The sequence below is a fragment of the Alligator mississippiensis genome, chromosome 12, assembly GCF_030867095.1.
Source record: "Alligator mississippiensis isolate rAllMis1 chromosome 12, rAllMis1, whole genome shotgun sequence".
Classification (NCBI taxonomy): Eukaryota; Metazoa; Chordata; order Crocodylia; family Alligatoridae; genus Alligator; species Alligator mississippiensis.
The window spans coordinates 45,558,665-45,579,226 of NC_081835.1; the positions used below are offsets into that span (position 1 = coordinate 45,558,665).

Below are 20,562 nucleotides of genomic sequence, written 5' to 3' on the forward strand. Positions count from 1 at the left end.
ACAAATTAAAGCCTTGTTTTAACAAAACAAGGAGTCACTGATATGAAACAGTTCTGCTCTTCACTTTTTTTTTCCAGGCACATTAACGAATTCCTTTGAGACACCCAATCATTCACTTTACAACTGAAGGCTACTTGGGATCCAGATAGCTAAGAAAGTCATTGTTATGTCTGTCTATATAAAAAATTATCTAATCTGTCTACCTCATGGGCAGACAATGCATACATGTGTACAGTATTCTAATATTATAAAAGCCTAAGTCTGTTTGTCCCTAACGCTTTATTCACACTCTGATTGGCTGACGGAAATAGCCAATCAGAGTGCTCCAAGCATGGGCAGAGGGTGTGGGAGCCAAGGCCAGCAGCGCCTAGTGGCAGGGTTATTTACCTTAGCTCCAAATATCTCCCACAACTTTATGCACAGTATAGTTCATTCTCTGTTTTCACATCCCTCATTATGTCTTCCAGTCCCAGGCACTTTTATCTCATAACCCAAATTTTCCCACTGCTGTCCTCACCATACTATGTGTAGGCCCCAACCTTGTCTCCTCAAGCATGGTCCTAACTCCCCACCAACCCTGTCTTTCAGCAAGTTTTGCCACACCCATGCACCAGCTTTCCTGTAGCCTCTTCTCCAGCATGGGTATGAGCTCTGGGTCACTGTCCTTCCAGAGAACTTTGCAGGTGTTATGCCAGGAACGGTTCTTCTGGGCCTTCTAGGGGCCCTCCAGTACTCAACCTGCAATGACCATTTCCTATCCATGGGTATCCCGGGTATGAAGAAATCCCCCTCTCTCTGCCCTTCACTTTGAATCAAACCAGGTGACCGCTGTGGCAGAAGGCCACCTCTGTCTCTCCCCAATAACTCTGCTGTCTGACAATTTGGTTAATATGGGCCCTGCAGAGGGCAGATATCCCATCTTTTTAGGTAACCTGAGTTGGATACATTCCTGAGGGAGGGGGGAAACTTGCTCCCTCTGCCTGCATGACTAGCATTACATGCCTGGGTGAAGGGCTTACACTCCCTATTGCTCTAAGCAATGCTGACCTGACTGGGAGGGAGCTAGAGACCCTGCCAGTCTACCTGGCAACCGGTGATGCATTTCATATTGGATAGCTGGCAGCCAGCAGGTGCTAGCCTCCATTGGACCAGGTAAATGAGGTCATAAGGTCTATATAAGTTAAGGACTGCCCAGGAGGAAGGGCAGTAGCCAGGATGAAAACAGAGAAAGAAGAGCTGGGCCATCTGAAACTTGCTCTCTCTTGAAACTCATGATCAGTGAACTGCCTGCCTCCAGAGGGAATCTCCACCTGTTTCTGGATGATACTCATGAGTAAGCTATCTGAGATCTAACTAGATATATAGCTTGCAGTAACTCAGATGCATGATCAAAGGCTACCCAGCCACCCTGCTTGCTCTATGGGATTTCTATGATATTGCTCTACCCTGTACCCTATTCCAAACCTACTCCTTGTACCCAATAAAGTTCTCCTTTGGACCTAGCTTGGGAGACTTATTGGGAGATGGGCTAGGTTATGCCTTGGGGTCCCCTTGGTTTGGCTGACTAAGGGAAACCACTATTTGTGCTTCAGACTAAGGAAAGCACCCTAGGTTCTTGAAGTGGGTCAAGTACCCTTGAAGTCTACTCGGCCTGTGTTTCCCAGGGAGCACAGTGCTAGGATCAGGCTAGACCCTGGTGGTGGCATTACTTCCAGGCTAGTGGGTGTGCTCCAGGAAGGGGGTTGGCCAGATGTGAGGTGCCCCCAGGGAGGCATTTGGAGCCTGGAAGGTGATCGGGCACAGTGAGGTGGGTGACTCAGCGTAGGAGCACCCACTACTGGCCTGCCACAATCCCTGTATCCAGTGGTGATGCGTAGGGGATGCACATGCACTCCCTGAGAGCACCGGTGCACCCCCTGACGGCTAGTGTTCCTTGCTTAGGTGATGGGCGGGGGGGCAGGTGGGAGTGCTGGTGCCCCACCCGAGAGTGCTGGCCCAGGAGTGGGGGTGCCAGGAGACACCCCATCGTGTTCCCCCCACCCCTGCTCGCTGACTGGCCACTGATTCAGGAAGCACCAGTTGCCCATGCCTGTATTTCGTGGCTTTCTTGGTACTGGCTGGTCAATCAGATGACCTGGCCAGATAAAATTCCTATGGAGGGAGGGGAACCCTCTCTTTCTCCAGTGGACATTTTGGAAAGCAACAAGCAACGTACCTCCAAGCTCCTGCTTGAATGATTCTCTGCAAGTAAAAACCTGGGAACTAGCCACAAGTCTAGAAATAAGTATAGGCAGTCACGTCTTAAAAGAATCATTGCATCCAATATCTGCAAAGGCTCAACTGACTTTTGTTTGCTCAAAGTGTATTCTGACTTGCTTGTTCTATGCCCCCCTCTCCATCAGTAAAGGTATTGGGTTAAAGTGTGCTTTGTTGTGATTACTGGGGAGAGCCGTGAGGCAGGCCTTTTGCTCCCTTTGCTCAGCCAGTGAAGTTGAGCTTGGCTTTTTATTTTCCTCTGGTACCTGATGCTATCTTTGGATGGTTTGGGCTGAAAGAAGCACCATGAAATATTACTGTTGGCAAAGTACCCCCAAGGTTTGCAGGGTCTGCATGCCCTGGGCTTTGCAGAGCCCTACCAGAGACCAGTGCCCATGTGGTGGCAGTGTTATCCCAGACTTGTGGGTGTTCTCCAGGAAGGGGGCTGGCTGGCTGTAGGCTCATCAGGGGAGACTCCCGAAGCGTGGTTTTGGGCCTGGCACAGTGAGGTGGGTGGCTCTGTGTAGTAGCGCTCCCTACTGTGCCACCACATTGGGAGCATGACTTTTTGAAGGCCACTGCTTCCTTCCTTCTTTGAGCACCTAGCACACCCCACCCTAGTTGCCAAAACAGTTTTTTCAAGGATGCAGCACACAATAGTTCAGCATTTGTACTCCTTAGTAAAGAAAGCTTTTTTGCTTTAGAAAAATAAATTGTTAGTGAGCTAACTTGAACTTTAAACAGAGGTATATGATGTGTATAGAACTTGAGACTCAGCTTGTGCAACCTGGTACTTGTTAGGCAAGTTTCTGGGCTTCTGCCACCCATACCTAAGGAAAAGTTTTTCACTTGGCTTTGCAGATGTGCAGTATGGAGGCCAAAATGATTGTCTGGGCTGGGTACTGCTTGATTATATTCAGAGACACCTTCAGTGCCTTCTGCTGTGCCTGGAGGTGCTCAGAGTCACACTTTGCAGTCATTGGCAGCTGTACAGCTTGTAGTTGAAAAGCTGCTTCCTGATATTCAGAAGTCCTGTGTAGGGCTTTATGAACTATGGGAGGAGTGGATAGGTTGAGTCCCTGATTTAGCAGGACAGGAATGGTCAGACTTTTCACCTCTGTTCTGGGAATTCTATGGGCAGATGCTTCTGACAAGCTCATCCTGGACAGCAGGCTTTAGTTCTTCAGGATTTGGTGTTGTGGACCTTGCTCAACCTCCCGATACTAATGTGTGTTGATTGGTCCTGGTGGTCTCCTGCATCACAAATGAGAAGTATCTTTTGCAGCTACTACACTTCTACCATGGTACATTTGACACATGGTGGCAGTGTGTACGTCCCATCTGTGTGTGTCATGGAATTCAGGAACCCCATACAGGTAAATTTGGCCATGACCTCATGTGGGTTGGAAAGTCAGAGGAATCATGGTGCCATCACCTTTTGGATGGTGCAGTGGACTTCACAGGCAGTTGATCCAACCAGGGATTTGTCCCCTCTAAGATGTTTGGTGATTTGTCTGGATGCTGTTGGGGTTGCCATCTTTCAAATGGCAATTGCCAACCATTTGTTCATGTTTGTAAGCACCTTCGCTTTGGTGGTTTGCCTCTGGAGGGATGAGACTGGCTCTGAGAGAGGTGACTTTACTTAAGGTGAAGTTCTGCTGACGCTGCTTATTATCCAGGGTCCTCAGGGCTATTTGCTTGCATCAGTTGCTGGCTGTGCGCCAACTCAGAAGTGGCAATAGTCTACATGTGGTCCGGAAGAAGACAGTCTTCCATGCTGTTGTTTATTTTCTCCTTGTTTATTTTTGCTCTTTAACTTACAGACTATGGAAGATAGCATGGTGAGGCACCTTTCTGTTGCCAGGTAATTGGGATCTTGAGCTGCCAAACTGCAACACAGCAGCTAGCAGAGGCACTTGACAATAGTGCAGTGCATGACCAGGAAGGTGATCACTGAGCCATGAGATGGAGACCAGAGTTGGTACTTGGCAGTGCTGATGAGTCAGAGACTAGGGTGAGGGGACAATAAGGGTGTCTTTACACATGCTCCAGGGTGAAGGGGGAGGTGCTTTAATTGGAGCCATTAAAAATGTCTAGGGGACGCCTTAACTAAAGCTTGTTCAATTAGCTTTAGTTAAAGTGCCCCTGCCACCATTTTTGAAGCGGGGGGATGCTGAATGCATGTGCTGTGGAGGATTCTGGAGTATATGAAGATGCAACATCCAGCAGACTCCATGTGTTGGAGCAGAATTGTAGCACGTGTATGGGTGCTCTAAATGTCCATTTTCTGCTCCTCATAGGATTGCAATGCACTTGAAACTGACCCAACTTTTCTGTAGTCAAACTAGATTGCCCTGCAATTGCATGAAGCACAGACAAGAGGTCAGGGAGTAGAATGTTGTTAACTTTTTAAACAGGTGTCGAAATGCTTGAGGGGTATATAAGATACCCAAAAAAATCAAAAGGCAGAAAAAATAACTTAGTGTAATAGACTTCAACAGTTTAATTGCTTAGTTGACCCAAAAAGAAAATAAATGAAAATGAGAAGTTATGTGATTATGGTGTAAATATTTTTTCTGCAAGTATACATCTTCACGTGCAAATCTGTTATGCTCATTTTTCCTGTACACCATCAGGAGAAAAACAACAGCTGTGTACTGGCAATCCTTAATTTATACTGGTATGATTAGATATGTAACTTTTCTAAAATGATTAATTCTGAGACCTTGTCTTGTTATGTAACTATTTAGCTGAGTACTCTTGTTTTATTATTTTTATTGTTCTGACTAAACAGAAGTTGTACAGAAACTCTTCAAGTGGTTTTGTAGCTATGTTTCTAACTTTGGTTACAAACTAAATTTGAATCCAAGAAGAAAAAGCTGATGGATGATTGTGCATGTTTGTTTGCTTTTTTTAAGGGAAGAGAAACAGTCACTAAAGCTGTGAATTAAGTTCATGTCCTTTTAATGATAAAATAATAGCTAAGTTTTGTTTTTTAGTGAGTACAATTGAGTAATATTTGGAACCAGTGAAATACTATACATGGTTCATGTAGTTCAGAATTTGGTCATTCATGGGCCCCCTCTGTGCATGCCAGAAACCAGACTCCACATGTGCCCAGCCTGGTTTCTGGCTCTCACTCTGACCTGGGGTATGGGCCCATGGAGAGCATGCTGCCCATCCCACCTCAGAAGTTGGGGCATGGCAAAGTGTGCTGTCAGCACATGGGTTTGCTGCTTTTCCTTGGGGCTGACTGGGACTCTGTTGCCTGTGGAGCATGCTGGTGGTTGTTGCCCCAGTAAGTGCGGGCCTTGGCCCCGAGTCCCTGCTACAATAGTATTTTACACATACAGCCTGAACCTTTTCCCTCCAAAACTGGGCTGTGTATTTTAAGTGGATAAAGCTGTTTTCTCTGCTGGAAAAGAGGCACTCCTGGAAGTGTCATGAATGCCATGCATTTGTCAGGATGGCTGCTATTTGTGTGTGACTCAGAAAGATAAGGATCAGAGTCCCTTGTTAACCCTCTCACAGCCATAACTATTGGCTGAGCACTGGAATTCATGCCTGAAGCAGCAAATGAGATGCTGGTAATATCTTGATGAGACTTGTGGTGTAGAAACAACACTTTATTTACAGGAACTTTGTTAAAAAAACTACTTGCAGTAATGAACTAACACTGTTGCTACTGTCCTTGAAAGGGGCCTAATGTGTGACATAGAATGTCCAGGAAATGCAGAATCCCAGGAGGCAGTCTGCTATAGCAGGTATTTCTTGCTGCCTTATCTGACTGTGCCTTGCGATGTCACACCTCCTGGACACTCTTATGATCCCAGGAGGACTTGATCCGTGTCAAGCAATCAACCATGATTCTGGAAAATCCTTTTTCCTATGTTCTGCCTTCCAGAAACAAAGTGTATCTTTTATTTGGGAATGTGTTGTATGTGAGAAAATATTAATTTCTCTTTATTTAACTTTTTAGATGTAGTAATGTCTTTGGAAGGAAATGTAAAATATATAAGATCTAACACCATTTTAAAAAAGCTTCTACTGTGTTTATTCTGTGCAGTAAAACACAGTGCAGAGCAGGGTTGAGATCCAAATTAGTTTGAAGTAGGCTTACTTGGGCACTGTCCTGTTTTACATAGGCATCTTCCCTCTGAGTACTCTAGAATTCAAGGTGACAGAAGCCTGATATGCAGCCTTGAGTTCAGATGCCTAAGCTCCAAGAAAGGAGCAATACGGCAAAGTGCCAAATTCTTGGGCATTGACATGTCTAAGTTGAGACTCCAACAAAAAACTATTTGGATCTGGCTCCTACAAAATTTTTCCATCAGCCCAGTATCCAGCGTACTTCTATACCATCTTGGTTTGCTTGTCTTTGCAACACCACTATGTTATGCTTCATACATGGATTTGGGAGAGCAAGTAGTGTAGGTCTGGTTATATCAGATTTGTTACTTGAGTTCCATTTAGTGATCATTTTGGTTGCCTCTTTAGGGAATCCGTATCAGGCCAACTTGGTCCATAACATTTTAATTTAAACCTCTGGCTTAATATATTGCATCTAGAATTAGCATTTCTTAACTGACCTTGTTGTTCTCACTGTTTTGTAATGCCATAAAATTTTCTGGAATTTTCAATAAAAAGTTAACTTCAAAACTTTGATATAGATTCCATGGAGATTACTGAGGTAGGTAAGATGTCCAAGGCTAATATGGGCAGCTGTTCAAATTGTGCAAACCCATTTGCCATCTCCTATTGAACTCAATATTAAAGGCACCACTTAAGGAGTTTTAAGCCTGCCAGTTAGTACAGACACAATGTGTGCTGAACTTCTTGCAAGTCCTTATGCCTTGTTAAAGAGCAGTTATCTTATCATTCAGGTTGCTGGCAGACGCAATTAATGGTTGAGAGGCTAATTAGTTTCACTGAAATGAGCCCACTATAAGTGAACTTGCTGAACTTGCCTTGGATGCTATTGTGACAATTCACAAAGTCAGAAAACTTCCTATAGTGTTAGGAAATAGATTCCCTTAGCTGGAAGATGCTATGTAAATATTAAGTATAATTATTTATTCTAAAAGTACCAGGGGGAGGCTCAAGATAGGATTGCAATCTATAATTGCGTATCAGAAATCTGTCTCTCAAAGGACTTTTCTTATCCCTATCATTTGGGTTTATTTCCCTAAGTCAGGGGTGTCAAACATACAGCCTGTGGGCCAGATCTGGCCCATAGGCCCCCATTGTGTGGCCCCTAGTGCTGGCTTTGGGTCTAAATTGATCTGGACCACCACTGCAGGCAAGGTCTGAGCCGCAAGCCGCGTGAGACATCTGTTCCAGCCACTCTGGGATCTGCTTTGTCCAGGGCATCTGTCCCAGCAACTTGACACACATTGCACATGGTGCCTGCTCCAACTGGTCTGAAACCAATACTGTACATGGTACCCACAGGTTCCATATGCCATATGGATAAGGACTAGCTGGAGTAGGCACTTTGTGCAGCATAATCAGCATGGACCAGCTTCCAGGGCTGCAATATGTGACGCAGCTCCTGGAACAGGCACTGTGTGCAGCACAGTCTGGCAGGGATGGGTGTTGCGTATAGTGTGATTCCTGCTGTGGCTGGGTGGACCGTGCCACCTGTGGTGCCCATTCTGGTTGCTCTGGGTTGTGGGTCACATATGGTGCCTGCCCTGGCTTGCAGTGGAGATCCTAGAGTGGCCAGAGCTGTTGTTGTGGACGCTGAATCCATCATGAAGGGTTGAGGGAAAGGAACGTGGACCAGCTCAGTTTTGTCACTCCTGTCCTAAGTTATTGGTCTCTTCCTGAGCCTGATAATGGAACAGGATAAATTTCTGTGGAGTGAAGAAATTTTACAAATGTTATTTTCTTTAAATCAGTTCATGTTTAAGATGCAGAAGCTGTTGAAATGATCATATCCAGGAACAGCTGATCTTGTAGCTCTAATCTAAACTTGAATAATCTAATCTAGTAATGACAGCAAACTCCTTCTTTATTGCTTGCTTTTATCTGTTTCTTAAGAGGGAATACCAGTCAGAGACAAATTAAGGAAAAACATTTGCTTTTCCTTGAGAATGATTGACTTGGCACGATTTAAACTATTGCATAAGTTGGTAAGAGAATTTAACTAATATAACAGTGATGAGAGTGGGCTGGCTAACTTGGTTAACAGTAGTTTTTAAAAGTGAATTTAGTGTCTTTGATAGAGGTGGACCGATATATCAGTCCATATTGGATCGACACTGATAAAAGGAAAATTGACATTACTGGCAATCAGCCTTTTTGGCCAATGTAGCTGATTTAATGTTACCGATTAAATGCAGCATGCATGCACACAGCCGCAGCATGCATGCAGTCAGGAATGCAGCCTGGAAGTTTGGAGAGCAGCGTTTGGCTAGTAAGTCTGTGGGGGAGGGAAGGGCATCGGGGGGGGCAGATTGAGGCCCCCACAGTGAGGGAGGGAAGGGCATCGGGGGGGGCAGATCAAGGCCCCCACAGTGAGGGAGGGACAGGGGCAGGAACAGGCACTGCCCAGCTGGGGTAGGATGGGCATAGGATGGAGCTGCAAGTGGTTCATCTGGGGGGCAGAGAGGGGGGTGGCTCTCACCACTGTGCACACCCCCAGAGAGGTATGGGGGGCATGTGCCCTCCCCGGTTTGTTTGCAGGGTAAGGGTGGGCTGCCCATTGCAGGCTTTGGCCCAGGGGCTGCTCTGGCCTCTTCCTGGCTGGCGGCTGGGCTGGGGCTGCACTCAGGGTGGGTGGTGGTGGTACTGGGAAAGGGACTAAGGGAGGAGCTATGACTAATTTATGGGTAACTGTAGCCCACTGCATAGCCGCCCCTCCCAGTGTCACCGCCACCCGCTCCACCTCGTGCCCGCCTACACCAAGCTCAGCCCTGGCCCAGTCCTGAGAGGAAGAGGCTGGCATGGCCCCTGGTCCTGAGCTTGCAGCAGACAGCCCACCTGTGCACAAATCTGGGGGTCACATGCACCCCCATGCCTCCCCTGGGGGTGTGCACAGCAGTGGGGAGCTGCTTCCCTCCCCACTCCCCCTTACCCACCAGGATGAGCTGCCTGCATCTCTGCCCCAGGCCCTACCCCAACAGGGCAGCATCTGCCCCTGCCCCAGCCTCCTCCTTCCCTCCCTCACTGTGAAGGCTTCCATCTGCCCCTGCCATGTCCTTCCTTTCCTCACATGCCCCTCACCCCTTACTGGCTGGCTGCTGCTCTCCAAGGTGCTGGACTGCATGTCAGCTATTGGATTGATATTGGCCAATATGCCTGGTTAATAATTGGCCATCGGTATTGGCCAAAAAAATCTTTATCGTTTCGCTCCTTTTGAAGATGGTTTGTTGCTGAAGTCATATGTATAGATGTCTTATATGTAGCATGTTTTACATATTTTCTTCTCAGTGTTAATTGACTACAATAATATAAGGTGAATGAAGCTAATTTCTCTGCCTGAAAAATCAGGATATGGAAGAAGAGTTGACTTTTTTTTTTATTATTATTTAGCAATACATAGTAAGGTTAAGCCCTCGTCCTGAATAAGGCTATTGGGTGCCAACATAACGAGTGTAAATGATATTTACTATTTAACTATAGACTCTTTGATGCTGTACGAAACAGAGAAGAAAGATTTATTTGGCATATTTTACTGGCCCAGTTGAATAGTTGGGAGAGATGTTAGACAAGCTTTCTAGCACAAAGTGCCTTAGGTCTGGGAATGAAGCGGGAGCAACCTAAACTAAATACCAGATAAAACAATGGCTATTTCATTCTCTGTGTTTTTGAAAACGGCCACTTAAAGAGGGTGTAAACAATGGAGCTGAGAAAAATTATCAAGCTTCAAATGAAGGGATGTGCAGTTTTTGGCTCATAACAGCCTTTAAAATGAAAGCACAGTTGGATCTGATGTGGCATCCCAACAATTGTGCTTCCTGCCATGCCACATGTGCATGGCAGGAGGCACGATTGTGCAATCCTGCATCAGATCCCATTGCACTATATTGCTGGTGCAACACCTGAACTGGCAAGTAGAAGGCTTGCCTCTCCCCCTGCCTGAAAGCCCTGATAAGCTGCCTGGGCTGTCTTGGCAGGTTGAATGCAACTTGGTTTTTGTTGATTACCTGGGAGTTTGCTTCTTTTGAACTTAATGAAGTTTGGTTGTTTGAAAGCTAGGCGTGTCAAGGCTGGGGATATTTCCATAAAGATCTGGTCCTTTTCAAGTATAAAAATACAGTGTTTTAGCTGAAGAAAGGAACAAAACTATTCAGATAGAGAATGCAATTAAATTTATCAAAGGGCTTCCCTTAGAGCAGCGTTTCCCAGCCAGTGTGCCGTGACACACTGGTGTGCTGTCAGGCACGTCTAGGTGTGCTGCAGCATTTTGGGCTGGAGCCATGCCCCCTGCGTGCTGCTGCTGTGGACACAGACAGATGAGAAGCATGGCTCCAGCCAGGTAGGGGGCGTGGTTCTATTCCAAAATGCCATCCACCTGACCATATGCCACTCCCCTCTCCCCTCCTCCCCCCACTTCCGGTGTGCCGTGGTGCTTTTTTATTTAGGTAAGTGTGCCATGGGGTAAAAAAGGTTGGGAAATACTGCCTTAGAGAATGATGTATGTGACTTTAAGCTTAACTGTTGCTGACTTCATAAAAAGTGTGAAGGGTGAAATAAACTCATCTGTTACAGCCCTTTTAAACATTTTAAAACTACTAGAGTGATGAAGAATCCTTAAGAGGCCTGGTTGCATCTGGAGAAGGATTGTTTTGGTGCAGGAACTTGAAGACAGTAGAAAGTCTGCTTTCCCATGAATCCTTGTAAGCCTGGTTGTAAAGATTATGTTGGAGGTGCAGGTGGGAGAGGAGTGTAATGGGATAGAGCTACAGTACTGTAGGGTTTTGGGGTAATGCTGTGATCTGTAGGACAGTACTAGGAAGCTAATGGAACATAGGCCCGAAGTAATGTGAGAATTACACTTTTTTTTAAATACAGCATTTTGAAAAAACAAAACAAAACACACAAGGTGTCTGGATTGAGAGACATTTTATGTAACAACTCTAGAGGAAAAATACAGAAGTTATCCAGATTATAGCTCATATAGTACATCTGTTGTTATTCCAATCCCTTTAGAATGCACATGCTGAAAATTCAGTTGTAAGTTATAGTATAATACTTTGGAAAAGAGGTGGTGTGTGTGTGTGTGTGCGCGTGCCTAAAAAGAGAACAGCATGCAATACCAATGGCTACAAGTACAATATCAAATTTAGGAATAGAGATGCAGCACTGTATTAAAAATGTAAAAAGAGAACCCAATACCAAGAGTTACAAGTGACAAGTGTTTCTATTTGGGTAACTAAGGGTGTTTATAGATGTGCTGTGGGGGGAGGGGTGCTTAATTAGTGCAGCTGTAAGAGCCACGCTAATTAAAAGCGCCTGGAGTGTCATGTGTATCAGCGTCTCCACTCTGAAAAATGGCGGCGGGGCACTTTGAACTAAAGCTCCCCACCACCATTTGTCAGTGCAAGGGTGCTGATGCATGTGACGCTGGAGTCTGTTGGAGTGTGGTAATCACCATGCTAAAGCAGGCTCAATTAATTGAGTCTGCTGTGATGTACTGGTATTGTAGCACATCAGAGCAGTCTCCCTACACGTGTATGGGAGGTTTGGATAGGAGATTTTAGCTGTATAGGAGGTTTGCCTGGGAGTTTGGATAACAAAGAAGTACTGTAATTTCAGAATGTTTTAACTGGTAAAGTTTGTGATCTGGTTTTTAGATTATAGAAATAACTTCAACAGGAACTTGGGCTGACTCGTGTGAAACCCTGTGTTCTGAACACTTGACCCCTAAAACCACTATATATTTTGTCTACAAAGATCCTTGTGTACCAGGAACATGTAAAAAGTGACTCAGTCAGATGGGAGTATCACGCCCACAGTCTTGAACTTTTATATTAAAGGAAAATCTTCCTTTTAAATTAAAAATAAATAAATAAATGCCCGGACAGGATAAATTATTTCAATCCAAGAACATTGTCCACCAAGGAGTCATCATTTTATCTCATCGTTTTCCATTGTAACTTTTCACAAACGATATGTGTGTGTTTCTAAAGTGCAGATAAGGTATGTTCTTCAAGTATTGAGATCATGTTAAAGTTGATTCTGCAGCAGCTTTCTGTATGATCCATTTTTATAAACAAAACTGTGTCCATAATGACTCTATTTAGACTATGGATGAATATCAGATTCATAAGAATGATCTTTTTTTTTAAATTTGTATGTATAATTTGGTGTTTCCTTTGATATTAATCTTCCTACTATTTTTATCATTATTTATGTCATTATTTCATTATTGTAATTTTAGCAAGTTTTAAGGGTATTTTTAATGCGAGATTTGTACATTTTTGTAAAATGTTCTTAGAGTTGAGGAAAATTATAAATTAAACGCATCATTTAGATCTTCAACTCTAAGCAGTAGATGATGAGAAGGAACTTTCTGACCATGAAGGTGTTCAAACATTGGAACAGGCTATGTAGAGAAGTTGTGGACTCTCCATTCCTAGACATTTTCAAGAGCAAGTTAGACAGATCTGGGATGGTTTACTCAGGGACAGTCCTGTCTTGACTAGGAGGCTGGAATAAATGACCTCCTGAAATCCCTTCCAGTCGTACTTTCATAAGATTAGTCCCGTGATGCTGTCTTATGAATAAGGGAGGTTCTACAAGGTTTCAGAGTAGGAGAGAGTGTGTCCACTTGAGGAAGTACTGGGGCAAGCACCTTTCCAAATTATTAAAGCTGTTACCTTTTCAGTATTTCTAAACAAAACACATATAGTGCTTCATGTGTAACTATGAATTTGTGTGTGTGTGTGTATTTATATTTACATATGCAAGCAGTTTAGGCTTTCTACAGAGAATTAAGTCCACAGACTATGCTAGAGGAGAAATTGTAATTTTGGAGAACAGTTATGTCTATAATCTACCTTCTTTTTATGTTCATTAATGCCCAAGAATAAACAATTCCGGATCTATATTGAATCAGTTCTGTTTCTTCCATTTGACGTGTTGAAAAGAAGTAGGGGTTGTGAAATGAAGTGAATCCTAGTGTACAGCTTGAGTTCATCCAGGGTCAGTGATTAAAAGGATTAAAGGTCTTTAATTTAGAGATGTTTTTCTCTAAGTACTGATCGTTTTAAATGCAATAATGGTGTTCGTTCTGCCCTCTTACCAGAACCTTACAAATCTAAAGTTAGAAGAATTTCATAGAGAGTAATTCTGTGAACAGACATGTAACAGCTATTTTAATGTAAATAACAAGGCTAATATACAAGTCTTTGTCCCCTCCCCTCCAAGAATACAACATGTAACCTTTGTGTATGTTCTCCTTTTTCTAGTGATATGCAGTTTCCGTGCGTCTGTGCCACAGGGCTTAGTCCTGGAACTAGGAGAAACTGTCCAGATCCTGGAAAAATGTGAAGGTTAGTACACTGAATCATAGCATGGGCAGGAGTGCCCAAAGATGAATCTCATTTGCAGCAGAAATATTAAAATATTTTACAGTAGCAGATTTTTATAATTCATTTTAGAACCATGATCCATCAAATCATCAAAATACTTGGATAAAATCTGATCTGACCCAGTTTCTATAGGAAAGACTGGAGCATTATTGGCAGTAATCCAGTCTCATAGCGGGGGGTCAGTGTGTGTGTGAACCATCTGTCCAGAAAAACATTTGAACCCTAAATTTGGGCATCGTATTGCAACCATCTAGCCATGAATTTTCATCATGTAGATTTTTACAACAAATGTCTAATCATATTTGTAGGCTTTTAATCCCCATGCAGTTAAATTGAGCTTACCAATATTGTTTGTTTTCTGTAAATGTTAAAACTCTTATTAATATTCGTTCCGTACTTTAAAGTACATTTTCAGTATATCGGAACAATAATTGCTGTTGCTGTTACCTCTCACTATCTGTGTGTGTGTATGCGTATGTATGTATATGTATATGTGTATATGAAGTTTAACTGAGATCTAATGCTGCCAGCCAAAACTATAATAGAAGCAGGATTTGCACCCTACTATACAGAATAAGCTAATACTTATTCTGTGTATTGTATTTGTAATACCCTTCAGGAGTACTATTTACAATATAAAATGAGAGCACATGTTTCACTAAAGCTCCTAAAATGGAATTACGGATTTGTAATCCAAAATGTCTAGAAAATATTAATCCAGAGTTCCAGTTTCATTGTATTAGATCGGAATTGAAGATCCATATTTCGTAAAATCTTTTGTTTTGTTTCTGTACTTGCTATTATTACTGTTTTGGTCCCTCTGTTCTGAGCATTATTATTGTTACAAATACCTGCTTCTGCATTCTGCTACTGGCCAATTGTTTTTCGTCTTATGCACACAAAAACTCACATTGGGTATGAAGAGACATATATATATAACATGCTCTAAATTCTCTCTCTTTCTGAAGCACTTCTAATTTTTAGCACTTCAGTAGCATACAGATGTACAACTGCCTCAGGTATAGAACCACTGTGAAGTATTTCTGAGTTAAATGACCTTCCTTGGATGAAACAGGATTTTAAAACACTTTGCACGTTATGCCTGTCCATGCTAGGCTCCCTGGACACCCAGGGATGCTTGTAGTCAGCTCCTTACAGGTTTGGCAGTCGAGCTGCTCCCTGCAGCTGGTTTACATGCACACCAGAGCATGGGGAGTTGGATTGGGAAGCCCCCAATTCTCAGCCCACAGCATGAAGCATTGTAGAGCAGGGAACTCCCAGATTGTGTGGCCCATTGGCCGTACATGTGCTGGAGAGTTCAGTGCTGTGGACTGAGGAAATCTCTGATCCTTTGCCTGCTGGCTGTATGCAGGTCAGAGCACAGGAAGCTGTTGATTGCGGAACCCCCCACTCCCCAGATTTCTGCACCATGGATCTGTCATTCCAGCAATGGGGCCTGGCACTAGGGGACAGGAGAGTGACTGGACAGGGACAAACCTGTGCACATCTCTGTGTGCCAAGTGTGAGCATCTCCTCGTACCTCAATTTGTGTTACCCTTCAGAGGATCTTGTGGCAGCCCAGTTGAGAATCACTACCCTAACCTAACCCTCCATTAACTTTCTGTTGAATGGAGCTTTGTAATTCAAAGCTATGATGCGATCACTACAGGGACAATATTACATCTGACGGCTTGGATATTATCTGGCTAAGCACTACTGACACAAACTTTCTGATGGATTAAAAAAGAATCCTCATCTGAGTCAGGAGACCACTTAAAAAGAAGAACTCCTTCTGTTTCCATTTGAAGTACTCCAACATAGTCTTGACCCAGGACACACGCATGCAAACAAGTTATCAGATGATAAATAAGGGTAGGGATTTGCAATGCATCTGCTGCTCTGGTAGCACTTTTAATTGAAGAAAAAAATAGATGTTCCAGGGCTAGGTGTTCCTTTGTTTGCCTTGGATCCTAAAAGCTATGGAATTAGCATGTGTACACATTGCCCTTCCAGTTGGGGTTTGGTAAGTGGCTGCATGTGTAATCTTCCTTGTACTGTAGAAGGGAACTTTTCAGTGCACCCAACTTGCTCAAGAGAGTTTCACTGATCTTTTCATGGTGGCTGGTTGCCATTTTGGGGGTACCACTGAGGTCAAGGGGAGAAGGAATTTAAAAAACAAACTCACAAAAACAACAACAACAAAACTAGTCTGATTAATCAGGCTGGAGCGTGTGTGAGTTTGGTTCTGAGAGGACAGGGTTAAGGAGACTCTAAAATGGACTGTCTTACTGAAAACATTGACTGATCAGGGCTATGTGAGCTCTGGTACCTCCTGGTAGAGAGACAGAGAGAGAGAGAGGGGCATGCATCCTGCTCTTAGTGCATGCAACACAACCACATTGAATCCGTCCAGAGGAGGTGGATTTAATCTTCAGAGAACTGGACTCTCCTAATATGAGGAGTATCTAGAATGGTGAAGCTAGTTAGCAGCTTATTCTCTACCAAGCAGGGATATACAGGCAGTCCTCAGACTTAGGACACAATTGGTTCCTGAGAACCGCGTCCTACAGCATTTCGACTGAACTCAGAACCAATTTTCCCATAGGAAACAATGTTATAAATGGGGGATTGGTTCCTGAACCAAGGCCTGATACCCTATTTTCACTCAAAATAACCCAGAATTTTGTACAGTACTCAATTGATTTATATAAAATAAATAAATGTAGCTCTATTACTTGTCTATATGTATTTATTGATGTATTTATATTGTAAATAGCAATCATTTATTTGGAAGGACTTCTTTGAGGTGACTTTGCTGGACTTCTTGAAGGGTTCTAGGTTGGACTTTTTGAAGAGTTCTTGGCTGGAGTCTTCTCAGAAGTCTTGTCTGCTTTCTTAAAGAAAATGTGCAAGGAAGTTTGGACAGATGTTTCTTTTGCTTGTACATTTCTCTGTAGCAGCTGTACATGCTGGATATGTCCCTATTCACTGATGCACTGCGTTCAGTGTTGGGGTCATGTTCCTCAAACAGGGACATGGCAGCTTCCAAATGTTGAAATGCCTCAGCCAACACTTTTGTTGTCAAGACTTTACGAGGAGGAATTTCTTCAACACTGGGTACAACTTCTTCCTCTGCCACTTTTTGGTGTTCCAATTCAGTGAGGTCCTCATTGGTTTATTCTGCCAGCAACTCATCAACATCTTCTGGTGCAATGTCTAAGTTGAGTTCTTTGCCCATTTCAACAACATTTTTGCTCACCTCTTCAACAGTGTCTTTAAAGCCTTGGAAGTCAGTCACAAACTTAGGACACAATTTTCTCCAAACACCATACCCCTCCCCCACTCCCTCCCTCACCACGGGGACTTTGATCTGCCCACCTCCCCCACCCCTTCCCCCCCTTCTCGACTGACCTACTGGGCGGGGGATTGGGGGTTATGCAGTAGATCCTGGATTGCCTTTTACTTCAAAAAGTGATGTTCACCTTAAAAAGATTGGAGACCACTGTCCTATACCGAGTAAACCACCCATTGGTGTTTGGCCAGCTTGGAGTAGCTGACAGCATTATTGTGGGAGGGACTTTCATAGTGCATCTCATGCCCTGGACTACCTGGCATTTCTGTTGCTCCCACTGGGACCTGCTACTATTAACCATTCTGTAGAATGGATCCATATGTGGACTTTTAACCTAAAGGCCACATTGGCCAGTACCATGAGTTTGTGTTTGAGATTAAATGAAAGCATTGCCACTAGGGTCTGATGGCTGCTGCCCTGAAAATGTGTTGGCCGTAGATGAGCATAGTGCATCTGGGTTGATGTGGAAGTATATTCAAACCATGGCACAGTGTTTCTGGGCCAGGGAAGTCTGTGGCTGCAACTTCATCAGCCACAAGGGCCACTTCTCGGTTACAATGTGGGAAGTTGTGAACCATTGCAGCTGTTTTGGGCATGTTAAGGCCAGCTGGTTGGGTTGGATGCATGACACCAGGTCCTTTAGGAGCTCTATTCTCCCAGGACTGTTGGAGAAAAGAAGCGGCGATCACTAGCATACCCAATACCAAGGCTGAGGGAATGACTAGACTCCCGGTGCTCACTGAGGACCATGTCTTTTAGCCACTGGCCACCTGAATACCCATAAAGAGCTGTTTAGCTGTTTGCTCAGTTGCTGCAGAATGGCCATTTAAGTGTGCTTTTGGGTGTTTCAAGGCATGCTGCAGGCCCTGAGGATGTGTCTGAATACCAGTGACAGGAGTGCAATATCTGTCTGTATCCTGTGCACCATCCAAACTTCTGCCAATTGAAGTGGAATAGCTGATGGTGCATGTGCTGGCAGACCACTTTGCCAAACTCCAAAATGAAGATCATAGGAAAAAAGTGGTAGAAGGGACCTCATGACATCTAGTCCAGTCCCTTACTCAAGGCAGATCTTCCCTGACTAAATTATCCCAGCCAAATGTTTATCTAATCTGCTCTCAAAAACTTCCAAGGATGGAGATTCCACAATTTCTGTAGGTGGCCTGTTCCAATGCTTGACCACCCTCATAGTCAGAAAACTCCTAATCTCCAACCTAAAGTTCCTTTGCTGCAGATTGAGGCCATTGCTCCTAGTCCTGTTCCCTGCTGTCATTAAGAACTCCATCTCCAGCATTCTATAATCCCTCTACAGGTATTTCAAGACAGTTATCAAATTTCCCTTATTTTTCCCTTCTCAGGACTGAATAGCCCTAGTTCTTTAAGCCTTTCTTCATTAGTCTTGTCTCCAAGACCCCTCACTATTTTTGTTGCTCTTTCCACTCTGTCCACATTTTTCTTGAAAACTGGACTCCAGGTCAGCATGGTGGTGCCTAGAGAGGTCTCCTCTTGCATGTGGTTAAACAGTGTCAACCAATTTGAGCTCTGGGGTAGTCATTTCCAATGCTAGAAGGGGTTACTGTAGAAAGGCAGTGATCATACAGTGGGGAGTCAGTGGGCATGGTACATGTGATGACTGGCATGGATGGCAGAGAATGCTTGTGCCAACCTGATTTTGTTGCAAGGGATGGGGTAGTGCTGCATGTGAACATGAATACTGATATGTGTTGCTGTGAAAGAGCCCATGTTTACAAACTGTTTGGGTAGAAGGGCTGGGGGATTTTTGATGGCTTAGAGGGCCAGGTAATTGCATCTTACCAAAACATCACTAGATGCTGATGCCCAGAGAACATGGTTACTGACTGCTGGGCCTAGGGCTGATAGCAAATTTGAAAGCATCCTGTGTCCACACAAACTATGCTTATTGCACAGTGCGTTTTGAGTTGTTCGTGGGGAAACTTGCTGCTGTCAGGGACAGCCTGGGAGTTCTCAGCCTGACTTACTTCTTGAGTCATCCCAATCGTAATCTGTGAGGACTGCATGTCCTTGACCAGGGTGGTGTCAGAGTTCTCATTTGTCCTGGGTGATGCAGGTTGTGCCCATGAAATTCCAGCATACCATCCAACATCATTCACTGCTGAACATGGGATAGTTCCTTGTAGAAGCTGTGTGTAACCCTGTGTGCACTCAAAACATTGTTAGCATCTTGTGCCTTCAAGACCTGCATTTGGAGTGATATTAGGCCCAGTCATAGTCATGTCGGTAGGCTGCCATTTCTGTGGTAATCTATTTGAAGACCACTTAGCTTTGATTGCTTGAATGGAGTGTCCACATGGTTCTCCACCTCACTCCAAATGGCAATGAAATCTGCTACATATATTGCCTGTTCAATTGGCACATAATACTGGGCGTGGACTGAGGGGGGACCATAGTTATAGGAAAATGGATGAATGAAGGTTGGTGAATGTAGGGATGGATGGACAGATTGACATTGGCTCAGTAGATGATGGATGGGTCAGAAGATGTCCCTGGTAGGTGGATGCATCTAGTTTTTTCAGGTGGACCATCAGAAGTGGATGTCTGAATAATCACACACGCGACATCTGTTCATAGTGTGAAGGTTCAGCACTTTTGAGTCAGATAAGGGGAAAAAATATATACTTGGTTTTTCCAGGTTCTGCTTTATCTTGACAGAATTAATCTTTAAACTCTTACCATCTGTAGCTTGTTTTAAGGAATTAATTACATCACTGAAGTTTGAAGCAGCATTAGAGAAGCTTACTCAGTTTGAGGTTGATTAAACAGGATAGGAGAAATCTGAAGACAGGCACACTGAGGGGTAAGCATATCTTATATACAAGGTCATTGTGAATAAACACAGAAAAATCAACACTGCAGTTTTAAAATAAAAGTAACAGAAGGGCAGTATAAATAAAATGTAGTATTACCCACATTTGTACCAAAGAAATTGGTAATTGGCTAAAGATAGTCAGGACAGGTAGTAATTGAAGACTCTTGTCTTGCTTCCCCCCAACCTCTACTTTGGACACTCATTTTATACCTTCTGTCTCCAGTTAGTATGCATGTTTATCATGTCCACACACAACTGAACTCCTAAAATTAAAGTCCCCATTTTCATATTGGTTTGTACTTAATTATGCTTTGATCTTAAATTATCTTGCATATTGTTATATCTATGCTATTGATCTAACCATTTCAGGTCCTGAAATCTTTCTTAAAATATCCCAGACTCTCTTACTGTTCATGCTTCCATTATGTGCTTGGTTTTTTTAAGCACATTTTCTTGAAATTATGTATAAAAAAGTGTTGCTTTGGTTATGTACACGTACCAAGCCTATTCAGGCCCAGGGCCTATTCAGGTAATGACTGAGAGATGTGAATGTGTTGAATGTGCAC

General features: G+C 43.7%; 1 protein-coding gene across 8 annotated transcripts in view; it reads left to right on the forward strand.

Moving 5' to 3' along the window:
• DOCK3 (dedicator of cytokinesis 3) overlaps window positions 1–20,562 on the forward strand; it is a 664,549-nt gene that overhangs the window by 45,486 nt on the left and 598,501 nt on the right. For all 8 annotated transcript variants that reach the window (XM_059715389.1, XM_059715393.1, XM_059715390.1 and 5 more), the window contains exon 2: window positions 13,674–13,757. In XM_059715389.1, the coding sequence (XP_059571372.1) occupies window positions 13,674–13,757 (84 nt within the window). The remainder of the gene's footprint in view (window positions 1–13,673; window positions 13,758–20,562) is intronic.